This window comes from Temnothorax curvispinosus, unplaced genomic scaffold (genome assembly GCF_003070985.1).
Source record: "Temnothorax curvispinosus isolate PA1 unplaced genomic scaffold, ASM307098v1 QBEX01009904.1, whole genome shotgun sequence".
Taxonomy (NCBI): Eukaryota; Metazoa; Arthropoda; class Insecta; order Hymenoptera; family Formicidae; genus Temnothorax; species Temnothorax curvispinosus.
Window position 1 is genome coordinate 22,826 of NW_020219684.1, and position 18,786 is coordinate 41,611.

Consider the following 18,786-nt stretch of genomic DNA (forward strand, 5'->3'; position numbering starts at 1 on the left):
AATGGTTAAGAATGACTCAAATTGAGTATAATTTGACACTACAAATTTAATGGTGTATTGATGGCTTCAAAAATAACTGTAAAAAGATCGCATGGTATTAAAAATTTTTTAACATATTTATTTAGTTAAATTAACATTGTTTTAGTTAAATTAACGACATGTTGAGTAGGAGCAGTGGCGACCTATAAAAATGGTTAAGAATGACTCAAATTGAGTATAATTGGAGACTACGAATTTAACAGTGTATCGATGGCCTTAAAAATAACTGTAGAAAGATCGCGTGGTATTTAAAATGCTAAACATATATAATTACGGGCGGTTTTACTTCACAGACGAGAATGTATCTATATCTCCCGTCGCCGGATATCGGATCTCCCTGGGTGTTGGAGAAATAATAATAAACGCCGGAAGGAAGGTCAGCGACGGCGAACACGCGACTCTCTTAAGTGTCTAAAATAGACGTGAGCGCGCGCGGCCCTCATGCCAATGACCCAAATTTCCCTTATTCTCGACATAACATGAATCGACTTCGCGTACGATGTTGCGATATACATCGCGCCGGGAACGGATCATCCTGTCGCATCATCGCCCAATATTCCGTAACCCGCTATCACGTCATCGTTCCGCAATCGGTGGGTGAGGTGCGGGTGTGGCGGATATGCGATGGAATTATGCAAAGCGTATTCGGATCTACTTCGATCGAGATAGTCGTGAAAAGATGAGCCGACGGAGTCTTTAAAAGTAGAGTTTCTTTAGTCTCTTTATGCGATGTTCTTGAAAGTTAATGATTGGAGGACGCTAACTCATTTCAAATCTTATATTTGTTAGCAAATGCCTTTGGTAATTCTTCATTTATCATGATACATCGATGTCTACCAGATTTAATAAAAGAGAAGAAGGAGAGACGCGGAGTATAATTCGATTAACATTTTATATCAAAATGAATATTATCGCGAAATATTACGTATAATAGAATTATATTTGTGATAATGAATATAATATATATTTATTATTTCGATATTTTATTAGTTTGATAAAAGAGCGGAATTTGTTTTAATTTTAGAATGCAGCTGACGACCTGTTGCAGATGTTGTTCCCTGAAAACGGGAACAATCTTCAGCGGAGTATGTGGAATCGTAAGTTATACAATCATTTCTGTCATTTCCACAGCTCGCACGTGATTCAATTACTACACAAATCTGCTTTCGTGCAGGTACTAGCCGTGATTTCCCTGATCCTGATCTTCACGGCAAACGTAGAATGGAAAACGATAATCGTCGACATCCTAGACAAGACGGCCGTGAAGATCATCTTCGCGATAAATCTCTGCATGACCATCCTGATTTCTACGCTGCTCATAATCGGCGCCTTAAGAGTAAGGACATATTTCCATTGTGTCTTTGTATAACAATAATAAATCGCAGAAGAATAATCAAACCACAAAAAAGACTTAGAAATAAGATTAAACTATATAAAGTTGCTAAATGTTTAAAGATTCTAAATCTAAAATATTTTCGTAAATTGCCGTAGATTTTTCGGGAAATCAATAATTAACGATAAAAATAATGATTTTTATACATCTTGTACATTAATTATATATTGTGTATTGATTGTGTACAATTAAAATATATATTACATATAATAATATACAATTATATAGTATATAATATACATATATATGAGTATTTTTCTTAATTTATTTATTACGTAATATTTTATGTAATACTTTATAAATAAAATATAATTCTAACGCTAATCGGTTTTGTTTGCAGAAAAATACATTTATGATGCTTCCATGGGTGGTTCTGGGCATTATGCTGGCCGTCGCTCTTCTTGTGAGCGTCCTTTACACCTCAATTATGTTCTTCATAAACAGCGAAGTTCTTAATGGCGTTCTTTGGCTCGTTTTCGGTCTAATTGCTGTCGGTGAGTATTTAACACTTTAAGTGCAACCGCAAATCTTCAATAAAATTCTTGTCATTAAAAAAAAATTTAAAAATAAAGGCATTTCCTTTCTTGTTTATTATTACGATCGGGAACAAAAAAATCATTGAAGTCACAAGACTATTGACAATATGTAGAAACATTAATCGATTTCAATTAATATACATATAAAGACCATTTATCTTTAATAGCATCAGATTAATAACAGAAATAAATTGTTTTTTTTTATCAAAGAAATTCATAGAAATTGAGACAATATTTGTGCAGCGAATAGCGAATGTAAAACTCTCACCAAAACTTAATATCGTTTTAATCTTTTGCAGTGGTATACACGTACATGTGGCTGGTAGTGTACAGCTATTTCCAGCAACTGAGGATCGAGAAGATGAACAAAAGAATGGGTCCTTATGGAAAACCATACAATTACCGGCGAGCATGAGGGCAAGATTGAATGTGTATAGATACGATTGCAGGGGCCTGTCTGCGAAAGCGATCGTGGAGAACGGCGTGGCGACCGCAGCAACCGCTACCGCTCGTATAAACATTTATAAACTCGTGTCGACTCACAACACGTTGTTACAATCGGTTACAAGTTGCGGTGGTTCATATGCCGTTTTCGCCGTATCTCTGATTCGCCGAATGACATATAGGACTAAAACCGATTTTTCTTGCAGTCATTATTTATCCGATTAACGACGCGGGAATATCTTCTTGTTAACTGTAAATCTGTGTAAACAGTGTCATAAAGATATTTCTGTCACAGTTTTTATTTGCACCAAAGCACGATATATTGCGATTTACATGACCGGATGTTTTACAGGAGCGTCCTGTAATCCGCGTAAAGTAAGCGTAAACTTAGGACATTTGTACATAACATCGTATTTATTATAACTATTATTAATTATTTTGCCTAACAAATAAATACTCCCGTAATTTTTTAAAGAGTTCTGCTTTCGAGCGACTAGAGCGTCAAATATTCCAAGTGCAATTTATTAATCAGTGGTTAGTAATGAATCAGAAAACGTGCTTTTTATACGCTATTAATTAAATACCAAATAGCATTAACATAGACATAGATTAAGATAAATTTTCAACAAAGAAAAATACTGCCCTTGTCGAAACATAACAGCAATAATAATTAAGATAGAATTTAGAGTCAAAAATTTAACTTGTCTTTATTTAATTTTTTTAATTTGTTAAGAGAAAGCAGCGAAAGTACCAGGCATAAAGTACGTTTTGCGCGTAATACCATTATAAAACGTGAATCTCTATATTTTAATTGTTTACTTTAATTTTTTTTCCTGCTATATAACGTGTGCCATTGTATCTTTTCCAACCTAAATTTTAATTATATTATAATTTTAATTTTAATTGTAATTATTTATACTATTTAATTATTTTAATTTTCAACGTGTTAATGTTACGAATAAATCAATTTTTTTCTAAGCCATCTATTGCAATTCTGGAAATTATGATATCTTTTTAAATAAATCCTTTTACAAAATATATCCATTACACATAAATATATTTTAGTTTCACAACAGTAACACAATCCTTTTAAAACATATTTTACGAAATACGTACATATATATACAATTATTTTTTTAAATTTTACTGCATGCGTATTGCGTATCAATATATAAGTCAATCATCTAGCTAAATCAAAAGATGTTCTTGTTGTAAAAAATTGTAAAATTATAACGAGAAAAATTTTAACAAAGAAAATCGGATCTGCAATTTAACAAAAAGAAATATAAGTGTTATATAAAAAAGAAACGGTTTACAAACTAGAAAAATTTAAGGCTGACTGAGAGCATTTTCTATATTTTCCCGAATAAATACGGCGAGACTCGCAGCGGCAACACTTGTCGTATGATTGTCGCATCCAAAGTCAGTTTTCGATGACGATCGCCGAGTGATTTTGTGTTCGTTAGAATATCTGAAACATTCAACATAACGTTTACAATATTTTTTTTGCACAATGTTCAATGAATGCATGTAGAATCTCTAATATTAATACATTAAATATACAGATAATGCATTCTAGGCTGAAGTTGACATATTTATGTATTATTGTAATAGTACATCTTGTGTTAATTGTGACATAATACAATATTATAACTGCATAATTAGAATATATTTTTATGCATAAAAATATATTCGTAACGCATGAACAATTACCCGGATACGCCAAAGCAACCGCTCGAGTGAGGCCAGCTTAATATTACATCTTCAAAGTGTTTATCGACGAATTCGTAGTAACCTTCCATGCCACATAAAACGACTGAAAAGATAAAGAAAGGCACGCAATATTTATCACATTTTATTTTATATATGTATACACTTTCTATATACTTTTTATATTTAACCCTTCAGCTGCGAAAGGCGTGTATATATACACAATCGTCAAATCTATATTATATGCGATCATGCCTCGCGCATGATCGATTTTCTTTCGAAACGCGAGCCGTAGTTAAAGGATTCAATACGTAAAGTATTTTTATCGTCCGCACTTTGTTCCATCATGAGATCCTGCGCAATTTTTGGGAAGTTCCACGCTTCGAGATTGACGAGATCCTGAAGGATTCTGGCACAATACGCGGGTACCAAAGAGAAGAGCGATGCCGTTTTGACTTCCCCGCATCCCATCTAAAACCGGTTATTTTTTTATTAATTAAACTTACACAGAGATAAGCGGAAAAATGCCAAAGAAAAACCTTCCTCTCTCGCTTTTGTGAACGTAATACGCGCGTGTAATATAATAAGTAAAACGATATGGCAGTTAGGAGTTTTCTAATTATATCTTACTGCTTTAGCGACTTGAACGATGAGCAGTCTATGCGTAAGAGGATATCCGGTAGTATCATCTTCCTTCGTCAATGTTGCGACGCAAGTGGCAGGAATCTCGCATTCCTCTTTTAAACTGCTACGCATAATTTTGACTAAACATTGATCGCTTTCCGTTTCATTAGGCATTCCATGCCACATCGATCGAACGACTTCCCAATAGCTTAATAACTGACTGGAACTGGATCTCGATCTCGAAAGGACCCTCGTCCACGATACAGGCTTTATCCACAGATTGGGATTGTTTAAAGTCGTTAGCACTGTAAAACTTTGCATCTCACGAAACTTGACCGATAATGTGACATCCGGTAGCATGTTAATTAATAACTGAGAAAGTTTTCCAACAATATGCGTTTAAATACGAAAAAAAACGCGAGTTTTAATTAATCCAAATTTTGAAAAATTATTATTTTGTTGATTAAAATAAATATAACATATTGCATTTACATTGTTAAGTGAGAAATTATAACATAAATATAGTAATATAACTAATGTTCGTAAAATTTCTAATTTTCCTTAGTGCGGTTGAAGAAGATAATATTTTTTAGCACTTAAAATCAATTTCTTTTTTTTTTCTTAGAAAAGTTTTTTTACATTTTTCTACAATTATTTGCACTTTTTATCTCTCTCATAAGTTCCTGAGTTTGCGTCATTTAAAATACGAAAAACGTGTACAGTAAAGAAAGTGAAATACAACCAAGAAGGACAAATACTTAATTTATTATATATCTATGGTACTTGCTTAAAGATCTAGTTTCGTTCTTCGCAATAGTCGTCATCAAATTTCTTCGAGTCAAATCGGACAGTGCGACCATTTCCTTGAGAGCGACGAAAAATTTATCTTCCAGATGTTGCACGTTTTCGTGCAGGAGCGCCGCCACCAAATTAGCTTTTAATGAAGAAAGACAGATTGATCACCAAATTTAAAATTATATTACAAATGTGTGTTTGTGTTTTTATATATCCATTTTGAAATTCTTGGCTCCTAATTAAGGCTTCAAATTTTAGAAATCTTAATTTGTTAAATTTAATTCTTGCTGAAAATATGCGATTATTTATCGCCATTTTATTGTTCAGTAATTCTAATTGGCGATTATAATGATTTTTTTTGTACCGATGACTTGATGACAGTAGAATCGAAAGTTCACGTCACCTTTGTCTACTCTAGGACAATAAACTATAGCCATTTTAACTTAGACTTCCTTTTTTTGCTTGTATTTAGGCCCTTTGGGCTCTTTTTTAATTATTTTACACATAATGAGCATTTCGTATTTATTTATTATATGATTCTTTACCTTCGGTTAAGGTAACACCAAAAGCAGCGTCCAGATTCATCTGCCCTGGTCTGTCGTTCATGTAGTCGAGAACCTTTTGCAGGGCAACTAGTTTTTGCTCTAGAACGCGATCGATATTTTATCATTCTAACTGATACATTTCGAGACAAGTTCTTTCAAATGTTTAAGAGTGTTCGACAAGAAAATTGCATTAATCGAGACAAGAGAAACGTGTCCAACATACGTTTCGATCTTCTTGAAGTATCGCGGAATAATATATTTTTAATTCAATAAAAGAATTTTTTCAAGTTTACTTAAAACCGTTCTCCTGGAATTCGCTTTCCACACGCATTTATTATTCTGTTTACTGGCGTTATTAATTCACTCACGGAAACTTTCGGGATCGAATGCCGCTTCGGTTCGCGACGAGAAGCAGGCGAACAGAAGAAGGATCCCGAGGACACTGGTAAATCCTGGAACTCTAGTTTCCATCGGCACGGCCGTGTAAAGAAAAACCGACGAACTTCATTTGCACGCCGTCTATATAAGCCGAACCCCCACCGTGAGCCGATCGAGCATCGACTAAAGTACTAAACTAAACGTCAGCTAAATTTATCGTCAATTGCTTCTTCGATGAAGAAAAAGCGCGATGCTCCCGAAGCGAATCGGTAAATGCCCGAAGCACGTGGTAGCACTTTTTCTTCATAAAGCGGACGTGTCCCGATAGGAAAAGTGTTCTCCACGGGACCACGCTGGATTATCGCGGCTTACCGACCACATAGAGATTCGCTCTCTATTTTCAGCGGCGCTTGTATTTCGATGGAATTGAAAAAGAGTTATTTATCTGCCCCATGCACGGTAGCTTGTAATTAAAGAATACATCATTCTTTTAAAGGTCCTGGAATAATAAGGTTTCTTGAGTAATAAAATCCCGAATTCTAATTTATTATATGTCTAATTTATGACGCTCGATTTCTCTGGATTAAATTTCTTCTTCTCACATGCTTTTGAACGTTAGAAAAACTTGTTAAATATAGAATTTTGTATTAAATAAATGTACGGAAAAAAAAACAATTTAATTGGAGCAATTCTCAAAGTTAAAGTTAAGATAAGTGGCAAAAAAATTTCTGCCCGCTTTTCTTTAATAGATATTTCAATCTCAATGCTATACATTAAGTATATCATGTTATAATCATGTTTAAGTAATCTATTTTTTTTTTCTTGAAGCGATACTTTTCAAGAAGACAATTAAGTATTTAAAATGCATTTTCAAATTCTCGGCCAACAATCAAAAATATATTTTTAAAATATCAAGCATCATAAAAATATGTACGTTTCCACAAAAATAAATTTAGATCTTTTTGAAAAGATTTACAACTTAATCTTCTGCTTTATTATCGGATATAATAAATAAATAAAGGTACGTGTCTTACTTAAGAAAAATGAGTAGGAAAAAAACCCGTAATGCATATCTAAAAAATAAATGATCTCCTGTTTATTTATTCATAACACAACTGTCATATATCATATAAGCAATTTACAATACGCTAGAATTAATTACAAAATCAGCCCCTTTTATGCATATGCCTTATATTCAGTTTTTCAGTTAAAACTATCTTATATTCATATCATTTTTCTGACATGACTTATCTTACATCTTTGCATGCAACAAGTAAACGTCGTAAACTTTCTGTTATATTTATTTCTTATTTTCTTATAATAATCACGAAGTTTATAAATAGAATAAATAGTCGTAGCAATAAAAACAGTCGTAAGTGTTTCCTTTCATGCAATTTCGTATATTTCCTAAACTTCTATTAACTCTGCTACTTGTATTCATTTTTTTTTTACGGTTAAATAAAAATCTCAATTTTACTTCTCAGAGATTTTTCTGAAATTCAATTTTCTCATACCTATTTTTTTGTTACAAACTTCTGTAATAAAATTCCATTAAATTATGCTTATCAGTTTAATTTAGACAATGTACTCGTATAATTTATGATATAAATATGTTATAAGACACATTAAGATAGAATAATACATTAGACTATATTATATAAGATAAATAGCATTATAAAAATTTTAAATTAATTGTATATGTCAAATGCATATGTCAGAGGAGAGGAGAGTCTGGCAAGTCCAAGTGCCAATAGTCAACAAGTACTAAGCACAAAGTTGCAACGGCGAGTTGAAATTGTTTAAAACGTATGAAAAAACGTATTACTACCGATCAACCGTTAACGCTACTTTCCAAGCGCTCCAGTCCAATACAGGTCGCGTTTCTGCTTTCGCGTTTCGAAGTAGAAACTATCTCATGTATACGTATTATATTATTTATCCGATCTTGTGTATTTCAGATCACAGGTCATCGTGTTGGTCCGCGTTGTCCCCGAATTCGATCTCCAGCTGCAGCCTGTAGTCCATGGCGACGAAGACGATTACCAGGAGCACGGGCAAGCGGAATCTCGACTGCCAGCCGAGTTTCAGTATGAACATCAAGGAGCGATGAAGGGTGCCGCTGTTTCCCAGGAAAATGTCAGTAGGCATCCTTCGCATCCTTCGATCGGACCTTGGGGACGTGATCGGGTCACGGTGCTCCGCTGTGGGTACACTTCAGCACACGTTCCTGGATCCCCACTAGACGGCGAGTGACGGAACTCCTCGGTCATCCGGGATTCGGTCCATGTTCCTCGAGGCAATCGGATGGTCTACTTCTTGACGAGCGGCTCGTCGTGATGGTGACAGTCAACGCTCCACATCGCCGTATCTATTAAATTAAAATCTCCATCAACACCCTCTCTCTTTCTTTCTCTCTCTCTTTCTCCCTGAAACGTCAAATCGCGCAACAGAAGCGGATTTGTACGATGTTAATCATTGTGACGATACTTACTGCACTTATCGTCCACCGTCTTTGACATCCACTTTTGACAGTTCTCCGAGGCTTAACCCTTCGCCCATACGCACACAAGTCGAGGTGCACGTGTGTGAGCACGTAATCCCGTTGTTCGTCAGAGCAGAACCGATTAGGATGAAGGTTAAGGATTGGCCGAATTATAATTATTCTAATCTTCGGTCGTCCGCAATTTCCAATGACTCCAGTGCGTAGTGTGATATGGATCAGAGAGGATCTTTTTGATACGGATACGGATTTAACATCTGTAGTGACACTACCGCCAGTACATCCATTTTCGAAATTGGTACTACGTAGCCATGTTCATTTTCCGACACTGCCGATAAAACATCGTTCTGGTGCGCATCCGCGCTACATCTGCAAATGCAATAGTGTTATAAATATATGTATGTATATTATATAATACCACTTAATACATATAATATTAAGTTATACATATAATAATTATTATTAAATTACTCCTTTCCTTCTAACTATTATTTTCTAATCAAACGGCGAAATAAAGAGGCTCAAGAATAAACAAAAAAAATACTCTTACACAAAATAAAAAATAATATTTACCGCATCAAAGTTGTTCCATTTTTGCGTCTGATGCCTCTCCCAAGCCTCCTCCTTCTCTCAGACTCGCGTTGAATCAATGTAATGCTTTCCGCTTTCCTTATTTTCTGAAACATTTAAATAAGCGATTCGATTAGAAAAAAATAAGCGAAGTTTTCATATATAACATAATATATAAGAATCAATTATATATGCTAATTCATTCCGCAAAACATTAGCCGTTATGATTTAATGTTCGTTCGATATCTGATGTTCATCTCTGTAGTTTGCTAAGACTTGCCATTCAATTATTCTATTTGGACAAATATAACAAATATATAATTCTCTGACCAATTTTTATCGCGTTTCAAACATTGCGATGTTTGCCCCGTCAATAAAAATAACGAAAGATAAACATTCGCGCATTCGGCGGAACATATGCTAATAACGGCGATCAAATCGAAGATGTTTCCGCACAGCGCCGTTTACCGTCGAGATTCGCCGCGGATATGATGTCTTGTAGTTTAGTTTGAACTATTGTTTATTTTAAAAATATGAACTTCTAGCGCCAACTTATTTCCGGTATCGTTTACAATTGTTAATTAATTTTTATTAAAATAGAGAGTAGTTTTCCAAATAATAAAATATATTTCGACACTTTTATCCAAATGATTCTAGAGCGATTGGATAAGAAAAAAAATTTAGGCTTATTTGATTTTAATTAATTTTCAATTATTGTATAGTTTTCCAAACTCTATAAAAAGCTTCTTTCAAATTTCTCCAAATGATTTCCAAACGATTGGAAAAGATAATTATAAATAATTTTTAATTAGTTTGCCAAGTATACGTCGGTCCGGGTGTCGCTGCGGCGTGCGTTGAACCGTGAGCCCGGAGCCGGAGGCCGGAGCCGGAGGTGAGGCGTGGTATCGTTTCGCGGCGGCTTGGCGTTTGGTTAGCCGCGACCGTCGTCGGCCGCGGGTGTGTTTTGTCGGGACAAGGGCGATCGGTGTGACCGGAATCATGCTCGGACGTCTCCCCGCGTGCGTCATCGACGTGGGCACAGGGTAAGCGCAATCCCCCCGGGACAATGGAACGCTATGAATTTCGAGGAAGGGCGGGCTCGGTTTTTTTAGGTTAGGTACTCGATCTGTCATCGGATGACACGCACTTCGGCCAGACCCACTGCGAACCGCGTCCCCTTCACCCCTCGCAGTGATTCACCAGTATCCTTACGTTGATAAAAGAACCCTTTCGTCTCGCGGCAAATCTTATCGACGTGCGTAAAAATATTCGCCGCCCACGCGCAATCTCGACACGCTCGACAGCTCGTGGTTATCTATCTAATCGTGGCGTTATCTTGCAGGTACACGAAACTGGGATTCGCGGGCAATAAGGAGCCCCAGCTGACCATACCGTCAGCGATCGCTATCAAGGAGACGGCTAAGGTCGGCGATAATAATGCGAGGAGAATTACGAAGGGCGTGGAGGACCTGGATGCCTACATCGGGGATGAGGCTTTTGAGGCCACTGGATATTCGATCAAAGTACTTACACGCAAGCACGCTTGCTCGAAGCGAGACTCATTTCTCTCTTTTTTTCCCGACGACATGTACTTATCGGATGCATTTTGTTTTCTTAACTCGCAGTATCCAGTGAGGCATGGACTGGTGGAAGATTGGGACTTGATGGAGAAGTTTTTACAACAATGCATTTTCAAATACCTCAGGTCGGAGCCTGAGGATCATTATTTCCTCTTGACCGAGCCACCTTTGAACACCCCGGAAAATCGTGAATACACCGCGGAAATTATGTTCGAGTCGTTTAACGTGCCGGGACTTTACATAGCTGTGCAAGCCGTCCTCGCCTTAGCAGCCTCGTGGACAGCTAAGAACGTGGAGGACCGCACTTTAACGGGCGTCGTTGTCGATAGCGGAGATGGTGTAACTCACGTGATTCCAGTGGTGCGTTCAGAAATCGTTTTTTCCGTCAGATATCGTTTTAAAGTCACGCTTTTTTGTATCTATTAATAGTTCTTGTGCTTTTGCAGGCAGAAGGTTTTGTCATAGGAAGTTGTATAAAGCACATTCCTATCGCTGGTCGCGATATTACCTATTTCATACAAAGTCTGCTGAGGGAACGGGAGATTGGGATACCGCCTGAGCAATCGTTAGAAACAGCCAAGTCAATCAAAGAGAAATACTGTTACATATGTCCGGATATATCGAAGGAATTTGCCAAATACGATAGCGATCCTACGAAAATTAAGAAATACGAAGGTATTAACAGTATCACCAAGCAACCTTTTGTGGTGGATGTCGGATACGAAAGGTTTCTGGGACCGGAAATATTCTTCCATCCCGAAGTGAGTAATTATCCGCGCATGTAACTGCTAATTTATATAATTAACTTCTACATGTTTTCTGTATATCTAAATACTTCACAGTTTTCCAATCCGGACTTTACAACGCCGCTCAATGAAATTGTTGACGACGTAATTCAAAACTGCCCAATCGACGTCAGGAGACCATTGTACAGTAATATCGTATTATCGGGTGGCTCCACCATGTTTAAAGACTTCGGTAGACGATTACAACGCGACATCAAGAAAATCGTCGACACGCGGCTCAAGCTCAGCGAAACGCTAAGCGGTAGCCACATTACGGTAGGTATCGCGATAATTTGCAATTTGCTTACGAGCGGTAATAACGCTTTGTATTCAGTTATTATAATTCGGTTTTTTATATTCCAGCCAAAACCAATAGACGTCCGCGTGATATCGCATCACAAGCAACGTTGCGCGGTGTGGTATGGTGGCGCATTACTAGCCAGTGATCCAGAATTCTACACGGTTTGCCACACGAAGAAGGCATACCAAGAGTACGGTCCTGGAATTTGTCGTTATAATCCCGTATTTCACAGTATGGTTTAAGAAATAAATGGGACGAGCACAACGATCGGAAATCACTTCTCTAAGAGTATTATTGTCATTTATAAATGTAAGGACTCAGATAATTTACTCCGTTTTTTCTAACATGGTGCTAAACGCAATTAAAAGTAATTCAAAGATTTCGACTTGTTTGTACACTTGATTTTTTTCACTTTTTACAGAATCATGTTGGTATGTTTGAGTACATGATTTGAATTCATGATTAGATTATGAAAATTAATGTATGTTTATATATTCCTGTTCTCTTAAGATTTAATCAATCGCCGTTCATGCTGTGTATGAGAGGTGCACTTCCATAGAACTTACTATGTATAGTATTTACTGCAGTATAGATATATATTTACAAGTTTAAAAAAATGCATATATATAATAACAGATTTATGAGATGATGTTACAATAATTATCTGTGGTTTATGTAGTGATGCACAATAATGCAACGCTACATGATATATTCAGAAGCATTTTTACATTGAGCAGAAATTCTAACAAAATTGCACTTTTATACATGAAATTTCTTTGTACACGAAATCTAACGAATCGGAAACTATCTTGGATATTGAACTATCGATGTACAAACTACTTTTTTGCATTTTTACATGTACTATTTAAAATGACGTATGTGTGTTATTTAAAATTGCACAATTTATGTAGATTTCTTCTTTTAGTGTTGTAAAGTTCCATACAATTAGGGGAAGTCGTTATTATGCGTGGTCATCGTTCTCCTCGCTAAACAAAACAAAAATTACAATCATTAAATTAATATCACCTGATGTTTTCAATTGCGCATATATAATTTATATGTAATTTAGGAGTATGAAAATTTAATTTGCAATAGCCCGTATTATAATTAACAACTTATTTTGAATAATTTAATTATGAATGATGGATAACACTACAAGAGAATAATCGAGATATTGCATTCCTATTCTTCCATTTTTTTACTTTTTATTTTTTACGTATGTACTTACAATAGATTCAAATCATTTAAAGCAGCAGTTGCGCCATTGATGTCCGTGAAAAGTGAAGAGAAAAAGAGGGAAAAGAAATTTGAACTGCTTTCGACTGGTCTATCGTTTGGCGTAGGTCTTTTATAAATATCGATGCTGTCTAATGGCGGCAATGGATCGTGTGACAGCATTGGGTCCTCGCCCTGAATCTGGAACAAGCAATATATAAGTTTAATAAAAGTTGTATTGATACATATACTTCTTAACCCCATTCGTAGAGTACGAGACATTACCTCCTGACCGTTAACTACAACTTCTTGCAAGTCTGATAATATAATGTGTCTCAAAATGTTTCTTGGCAGCTTTCCCCGATAGCGCTTGCTACGCTTTACTTGACAGTACTTGATATAATCATCTTTAGACTCAATTCGACCTAACACAGCGTGCACATTTTCCTCCAACCACGGTAAAATGTCTGCTTCCTTCCAGAGATGGAAGCTGCGCACTACATACAATTTTTGCAGCTTCTCTAGAGCCGGTGATGTGCTAGCTTGTGCTTTAGAGTTGAAGAATTCGTGGGACATTACCTAAGAAATGAAATATTTTATTGAGCGTAAGAGTAACATTTCTTCCAAGCACTCATCGTGCTCTGAAATAATAGATTTTCAGGAAATGGTGTATCTATAAGAAAGATTTTTTTTTTTTTTTAAATCTGCAATACCTTCGAATCTGTTTGTATGCTACATTTCTCCAATAAGAGCATCAATACACGCGGAAACATGATAAGAGCGTTTTGCAGAAGCGTATCGGCATCGGTTTTATTTCCTAGACGAAAGTGAGCCAAGGCCAGGCTATATGCTATGTTCGGTAGTTGAGTTAAATTTCTGGAGTCTTCCCACAGATTACAAAACTTTATGAACCATTCATATTCTTTGGCTTTTAAGGCGTAGAAGTCGATGGACAGGACCACTGCTAGTGGATCACCCTCAGGATCCAATGACAGAAGTAATTTACAAAATTCCAAGCTTGTTCTGAAATTTTTCATAGAAATTAATGTAAAGTCTCATTTTGCTCGCTCTAATATTCTTTTTACGGGTATTTACCTATAACAAGCACGTCCACCGACAAACCCAAGATGTTTAAAAAGCGTTATAAAAAGTGCACGATTCTGTTGCTTTCTGTAGTCCAACCTACACTGCGCGGTTGTTATATTGAAGAATGGATGAAACGCACATTCTAAGCAGTACAGAGCCCGTTTGATAAATTCTGCTGCATAGGCTAAGTCGTCGTTTATTTTACACATTTCAGATACCTGCAGGAGGGAGTCTATATGGTAAGAATGGGCATTTACTATATTCTGAAACATAATAACTTGTATTAACATTTATATACCACATGGATATAAGTAAAAAAGAATTTTTGTTACTAGTACATAAACTTATATTATGACAAAACAATTAAAGATTCCATGCCAGAATTGCAAAGCACAAAATCTAATATTACTATCCGATCTCTCGTTCTTTACTCACAATTATGTTCTCTGGATTCAGACTTTCAACGGCTTGCAAGAATTTATGCTGTATCTCTTTGTACGAGGCGCTATGTTCATATACAAAGTACTGTACATTCTCCGTAGTCTGCATAGAGTTATCTAAAGACATGGATAATCCAGATTTTCTAGTCGGTACCCAGGTATTATCTTGCGGGCAAATCAACCATGTCTTCTTTAAATTCCCACGGCCTTTATTGTTGCTTCTCCTGCTGCAAGAATAGAGTACTTCTTGCTCAACAAAAACTTGTAAATTACGACATACGTTATCCATATATCAAGTATAAATGTAATTGTACCTTTGTGTAGCCTCTATAGTTTTACTACCAAAGATCCTCTTCAATTCGTTATATGGATTCAAGTGTTTGCGTTGTACGGTCAATATGTTTTCCTTGGATACTCCATTAACCCATTGCGCTTCCAAAACTTCATTACTGCAACCCGGCAGCGGCTCGCCGAGCAATTTGTTCACCTCCCTTACGCTTCGTTCAATCTCGTCTATGTTTTCATTACACTCCGCGTCGTGCTCTTGCTGGTGGCTCTTGACTCTCTCGTTCTCCAACTTCTTATGCTTTTTCTTCCTCTTTCTACGCTTCGTATCGTTGTAATCTGCATTGTTTACAACCAGGTCCTCATCCTCGTTCTCCTGCCTGTCATCAGTATCCTCATCCCTATCGGAGTTCTGATTCAACTGTGGGCACACATCTTATCGTCAACATCGCCGTCATCCAGATGGGAATAAAATGACAACGTTTACAAATTCTACATACCACGTCGAATACATTGAAAGACTTGGATTTGGCGTTGCTGGTCACCGGGACTTCCGCGTCACTCGCATTGTCGTTATCCTTCTCGAGGGTCCAGCCGTCGCTGCCGTAAAGTTTTTTCATGTATCGCGTAGACATTTTAGATATGTATATATCTATATATCTATCTGGAATGTATTTTTTTCAAGAGTGGGAGATTGCCAGCTGTCTCTCGTCGCGAGAATGCCTGCGATTCCAAGCCTCGTAAACCTCGAATATTCACCAGCTCTCCGGCAATCTGTAAAATTTATTACCCAGCTTCGTCGAAATCAATACAACATTCTGGCACACATTTTCTACATCCGATTGCGAATTAGCGCACTGACACACACACGATGCGGTTCTACCTTCTAACTGCAGACGGACGATCACCTCGAGAGTGGGAACTGGGAAGAGTATCTGGAATGCTCTGGAAGAGGGCTTCGTTCAGTTTTCGATCAAAATACAGGAAATTTGGAGGTCACGAGAGACCGTCGGTAACCGAGTCGAACGTCAAAGCTGGCGAACGGTGAGGAGTTTAGCGGAAGGTTAACGACGAGCGAGTCCAAGCGAGTCGACGAGAAGAGACAAACCCCTCTCTCCTTCTCTATCTCTCTCTCTCTCCCTCTTTCTGGCCTCTCTCCCTCTTTCGACACGTCACGCAGTTTATCGGGTTTATCCTTGTCGGCGTCGGTCGTCAGAACGGTGAAAACGCGCGAGAGAACGCGAGGACGAGTCTGCGCTGCGCAGCCCCTAGGTCGGCCTAGGTAATTCGCGATTCGCGTTCACCGCCCACGTGTGAGCCTTCTGGTGTGTACATGTCAAGCCGGATGCGTGCACCTGCTTACGTGTACGAGTCGGGGAATGCGCGCGGGGCACGATAATCGCAATCTGACGTCGCAGACGCACGAAGGAGTGACCCGCGATCCCGTTTCACGCGAGACTCGATCAAGCATGACCGTCAAACTGAAGCTGAAAGACGTGAAGGACAAGCTGAAGGAGGACACCCTGGACCTCAGCTTGTGCGACTTGGAGGAAGTGCCTGTGCGAGAAATCGTGAGTCCTCTTTAGTTTGCTCTTTAGTTTGCTTTTTTTTTTCAGAACCGAACGGAATGCATATGGGAATCTGCTAACTGTACTTGTTGTGTTGAACATTAAAATATCTTTTACATGATTTTTCTGACGCAGACAGTCGAGGGACAAGCATTATTTAACTTAATAGCGCTATTTAACTTAACAATACTTTTTAAGGAGAGAAATAGGAGTAATTTGCGGTGTAACATTCCTTACAAATTATTTTATGTTTCAGGCATCTCTTAGGAAAGCAACAAATGTCAATTTATCAACCAATCTTCTGGTGTCTCTGCCGGTACGTTAGTCCTTATATTCAGTGAGGATTTTTATGTAATTTAAATATTCAAATTAAACACTCTCGTGCTATTGTAAACATTGAAGGAATGAACCATCTTTTGCAGGCCACTTTTGTTACCTTAAAACAAATTGTGAAATTGGACCTCAGCAGGAACATGTTGGTCGAACTTCCCGAAAATTTCGGCGAGATGACTCAGTTGAAACATTTGGATTTATACGCCAACAAGGTAAAACAGCCTTCTTTATTTTTTATACCCTTTGACAAAATTTGCATTTTTAATTTGCGTCGTTTACAGATCAGCAGATTACCTCTGAGTCTAAGCGAATTGAAAAATCTAAGGTGGTTGGATCTGAAGGAAAACCCCTTGACCGAGGCCGTGGCCAGTGTTGCGGGACCATGCAGCAATATGCGCGAGTGTCAGGCGTGCGCTCGTAATATCGTCAGCTATCTGTCCAACGTTAAGCTCGCCATCGAGGAGGAGAGATTACGTAGATTAAATAATGCTACAGGTGTGTATGTGTGCCACTCACTATGCGTAGCAGTCACTCAAGTCGCGCATAACGTTAACTGCGTAATTTCAGGCGACACGGACAAGGAGGTGACGAGCACGAAGAAGGAGGGCAAGAGGAAGAGGAAGAGAAACGCAGAGAGGGAGAAGACGAACGGAGATAAAATCGATTCTCCGATGCAGAGCGACGGACGTTCGCAGGACAATAGCAATAGCGTGAGATTAACGGGATCGTCGTCGTCGTCCAACGCCGCATCCGCGCGTAAATCGTACAGCTCGACAGGTAAACTGATGAACATTCGTTCCCAGCAAACATTAACTAACAGTAACATTGCGTTATTATTTCCCACTCAACAACGTAAGTGCAATATAATACAATATAAAACACATGCAATATAATATACATGTGTTACAATGTTAAGTAGGAAATAATAACATTGACGCGATGTTACTGTTGGTTGGTGTTTGCTGGAATCTTGACCTTTAATTCGCGAGGTTTACGTTTACTTTAATATCACGTATGGGTTTCATGACTGTTCCAGGCACTGGGCTGTGCCGATCGCTCACGTGCGTGATCGTGTGGCTCTTCGTGATCAGCTCGTTGCTCACCGTCGCGCTGACAATACTCTCGTGGCGTTACGAGCAACAGACGGACACGTTTCTGCAAAGTGCACAAACGTTATCGGGCCTGCCGTTGAAGAGTTATCATCGACAAACCACCGATTATTTGCAGCGTGTAATAAAGATCGCGACCGTGCAGATCAAGTCGATTGTCGATGCTGCGAACGATTTCTACAGGACACAATTCGAGAGTGGCACGAGCAAGGCGGCGAAAGAGCTGTAAAACTTTGGTTGCGTTAATTATGGATATCAGGGCACGTATTATGAAACTGTTCGAAATAGATTCCGATTGGAATTATTTCGATTTCGATCCTAGAAAACAATAGAAAGCTAGGAAATGATTAAACAACGAACAGAATCCATTCCGAAAAGTTCCGTAATACAATAAGAAAGGTATTTGAAAATAACTGAAATAACTGAAATATATAATGCATTTTGAGATTTTGTTGTATCATAAAAGAGCTTATTTTCATCGAAAAATAAACAAAGAGATATTCCGAATAAACATGGTTACTTACCTTTCAACGTTTCGTCCTTTAGGTTC

At 37.6% G+C, this 18,786-nt stretch overlaps 5 protein-coding genes and 1 long non-coding RNA gene across 8 annotated transcripts in view; 3 read left to right on the plus strand and 3 right to left on the minus strand.

Annotated features, from left to right (window-relative positions):
- Positions 1-2,888, plus strand: part of LOC112459558 — a 7,686-nt gene extending 4,798 nt beyond the window's left edge. For both annotated transcript variants that reach the window (XM_025023731.1, XM_025023730.1), the window contains exons 2-5: positions 1,064-1,136; positions 1,214-1,375; positions 1,773-1,926; positions 2,268-2,888. In XM_025023731.1, coding sequence (XP_024879499.1) covers positions 1,065-1,136; positions 1,214-1,375; positions 1,773-1,926; positions 2,268-2,383 — 504 coding nt within the window. In that variant the 5' untranslated portion in view covers position 1,064 and the 3' untranslated portion in view covers positions 2,384-2,888. The remainder of the gene's footprint in view (positions 1-1,063; positions 1,137-1,213; positions 1,376-1,772; positions 1,927-2,267) is intronic.
- A 681-nt stretch (positions 2,889-3,569) lies between these two features.
- Positions 3,570-6,557, minus strand: LOC112459559 (UPF0764 protein C16orf89 homolog). Its single transcript, XM_025023733.1, has 7 exons — positions 6,455-6,557; positions 6,087-6,185; positions 5,534-5,680; positions 4,753-5,051; positions 4,458-4,593; positions 4,126-4,228; positions 3,570-3,883 (listed from the first exon to the last, which is right to left on the minus strand). The coding sequence occupies exons 1-7, from the start codon at positions 6,555-6,557 to the stop codon at positions 3,742-3,744; spliced, it is 1,029 nt and encodes a 342-aa protein (XP_024879501.1). The 3' UTR covers positions 3,570-3,741.
- A 1,286-nt stretch (positions 6,558-7,843) lies between these two features.
- LOC112459548 lies at positions 7,844-9,251 on the minus strand. Its single transcript, XR_003041336.1, has 2 exons — positions 8,956-9,251; positions 7,844-8,832 (listed from the first exon to the last, which is right to left on the minus strand). It is a non-coding gene; the product is annotated as an uncharacterized LOC112459548 (long non-coding RNA).
- Positions 9,252-10,399: 1,148 nt separating this feature from the next.
- Positions 10,400-12,585, plus strand: LOC112459542 (actin-related protein 3). The gene is made up of 6 exons (XM_025023712.1): positions 10,400-10,577; positions 10,877-11,057; positions 11,160-11,474; positions 11,561-11,875; positions 11,957-12,175; positions 12,263-12,585. The coding sequence occupies exons 1-6, from the start codon at positions 10,534-10,536 to the stop codon at positions 12,440-12,442; spliced, it is 1,254 nt and encodes a 417-aa protein (XP_024879480.1). The 5' UTR covers positions 10,400-10,533; the 3' UTR covers positions 12,443-12,585.
- Positions 12,586-12,772: 187 nt separating this feature from the next.
- On the minus strand, positions 12,773-16,326 carry LOC112459540 (transcription factor 25). Of its 2 annotated transcripts, none has more exons than XM_025023711.1 (9): positions 16,110-16,326; positions 15,727-16,000; positions 15,256-15,647; positions 14,937-15,165; positions 14,511-14,764; positions 14,129-14,438; positions 13,701-13,994; positions 13,429-13,616; positions 12,773-13,186 (listed from the first exon to the last, which is right to left on the minus strand). In XM_025023711.1, the coding sequence occupies exons 2-9, from the start codon at positions 15,859-15,861 to the stop codon at positions 13,162-13,164; spliced, it is 1,827 nt and encodes a 608-aa protein (XP_024879479.1). In that variant the 5' UTR covers positions 15,862-16,000; positions 16,110-16,326; the 3' UTR covers positions 12,773-13,161. The 2 variants fall into 2 exon arrangements, with proteins under 2 accessions (XP_024879479.1, XP_024879478.1); XM_025023710.1 differs by having other exon boundaries at positions 14,937-15,168; positions 16,110-16,324.
- A 132-nt stretch (positions 16,327-16,458) lies between these two features.
- LOC112459543 (leucine-rich repeat-containing protein 59) lies at positions 16,459-18,747 on the plus strand. Its single transcript, XM_025023713.1, has 6 exons — positions 16,459-16,797; positions 17,051-17,110; positions 17,217-17,339; positions 17,409-17,622; positions 17,695-17,904; positions 18,164-18,747. The coding sequence occupies exons 1-6, from the start codon at positions 16,606-16,608 to the stop codon at positions 18,463-18,465; spliced, it is 1,101 nt and encodes a 366-aa protein (XP_024879481.1). The 5' UTR covers positions 16,459-16,605; the 3' UTR covers positions 18,466-18,747.
- Positions 18,748-18,786: the final 39 nt, after the last annotated feature.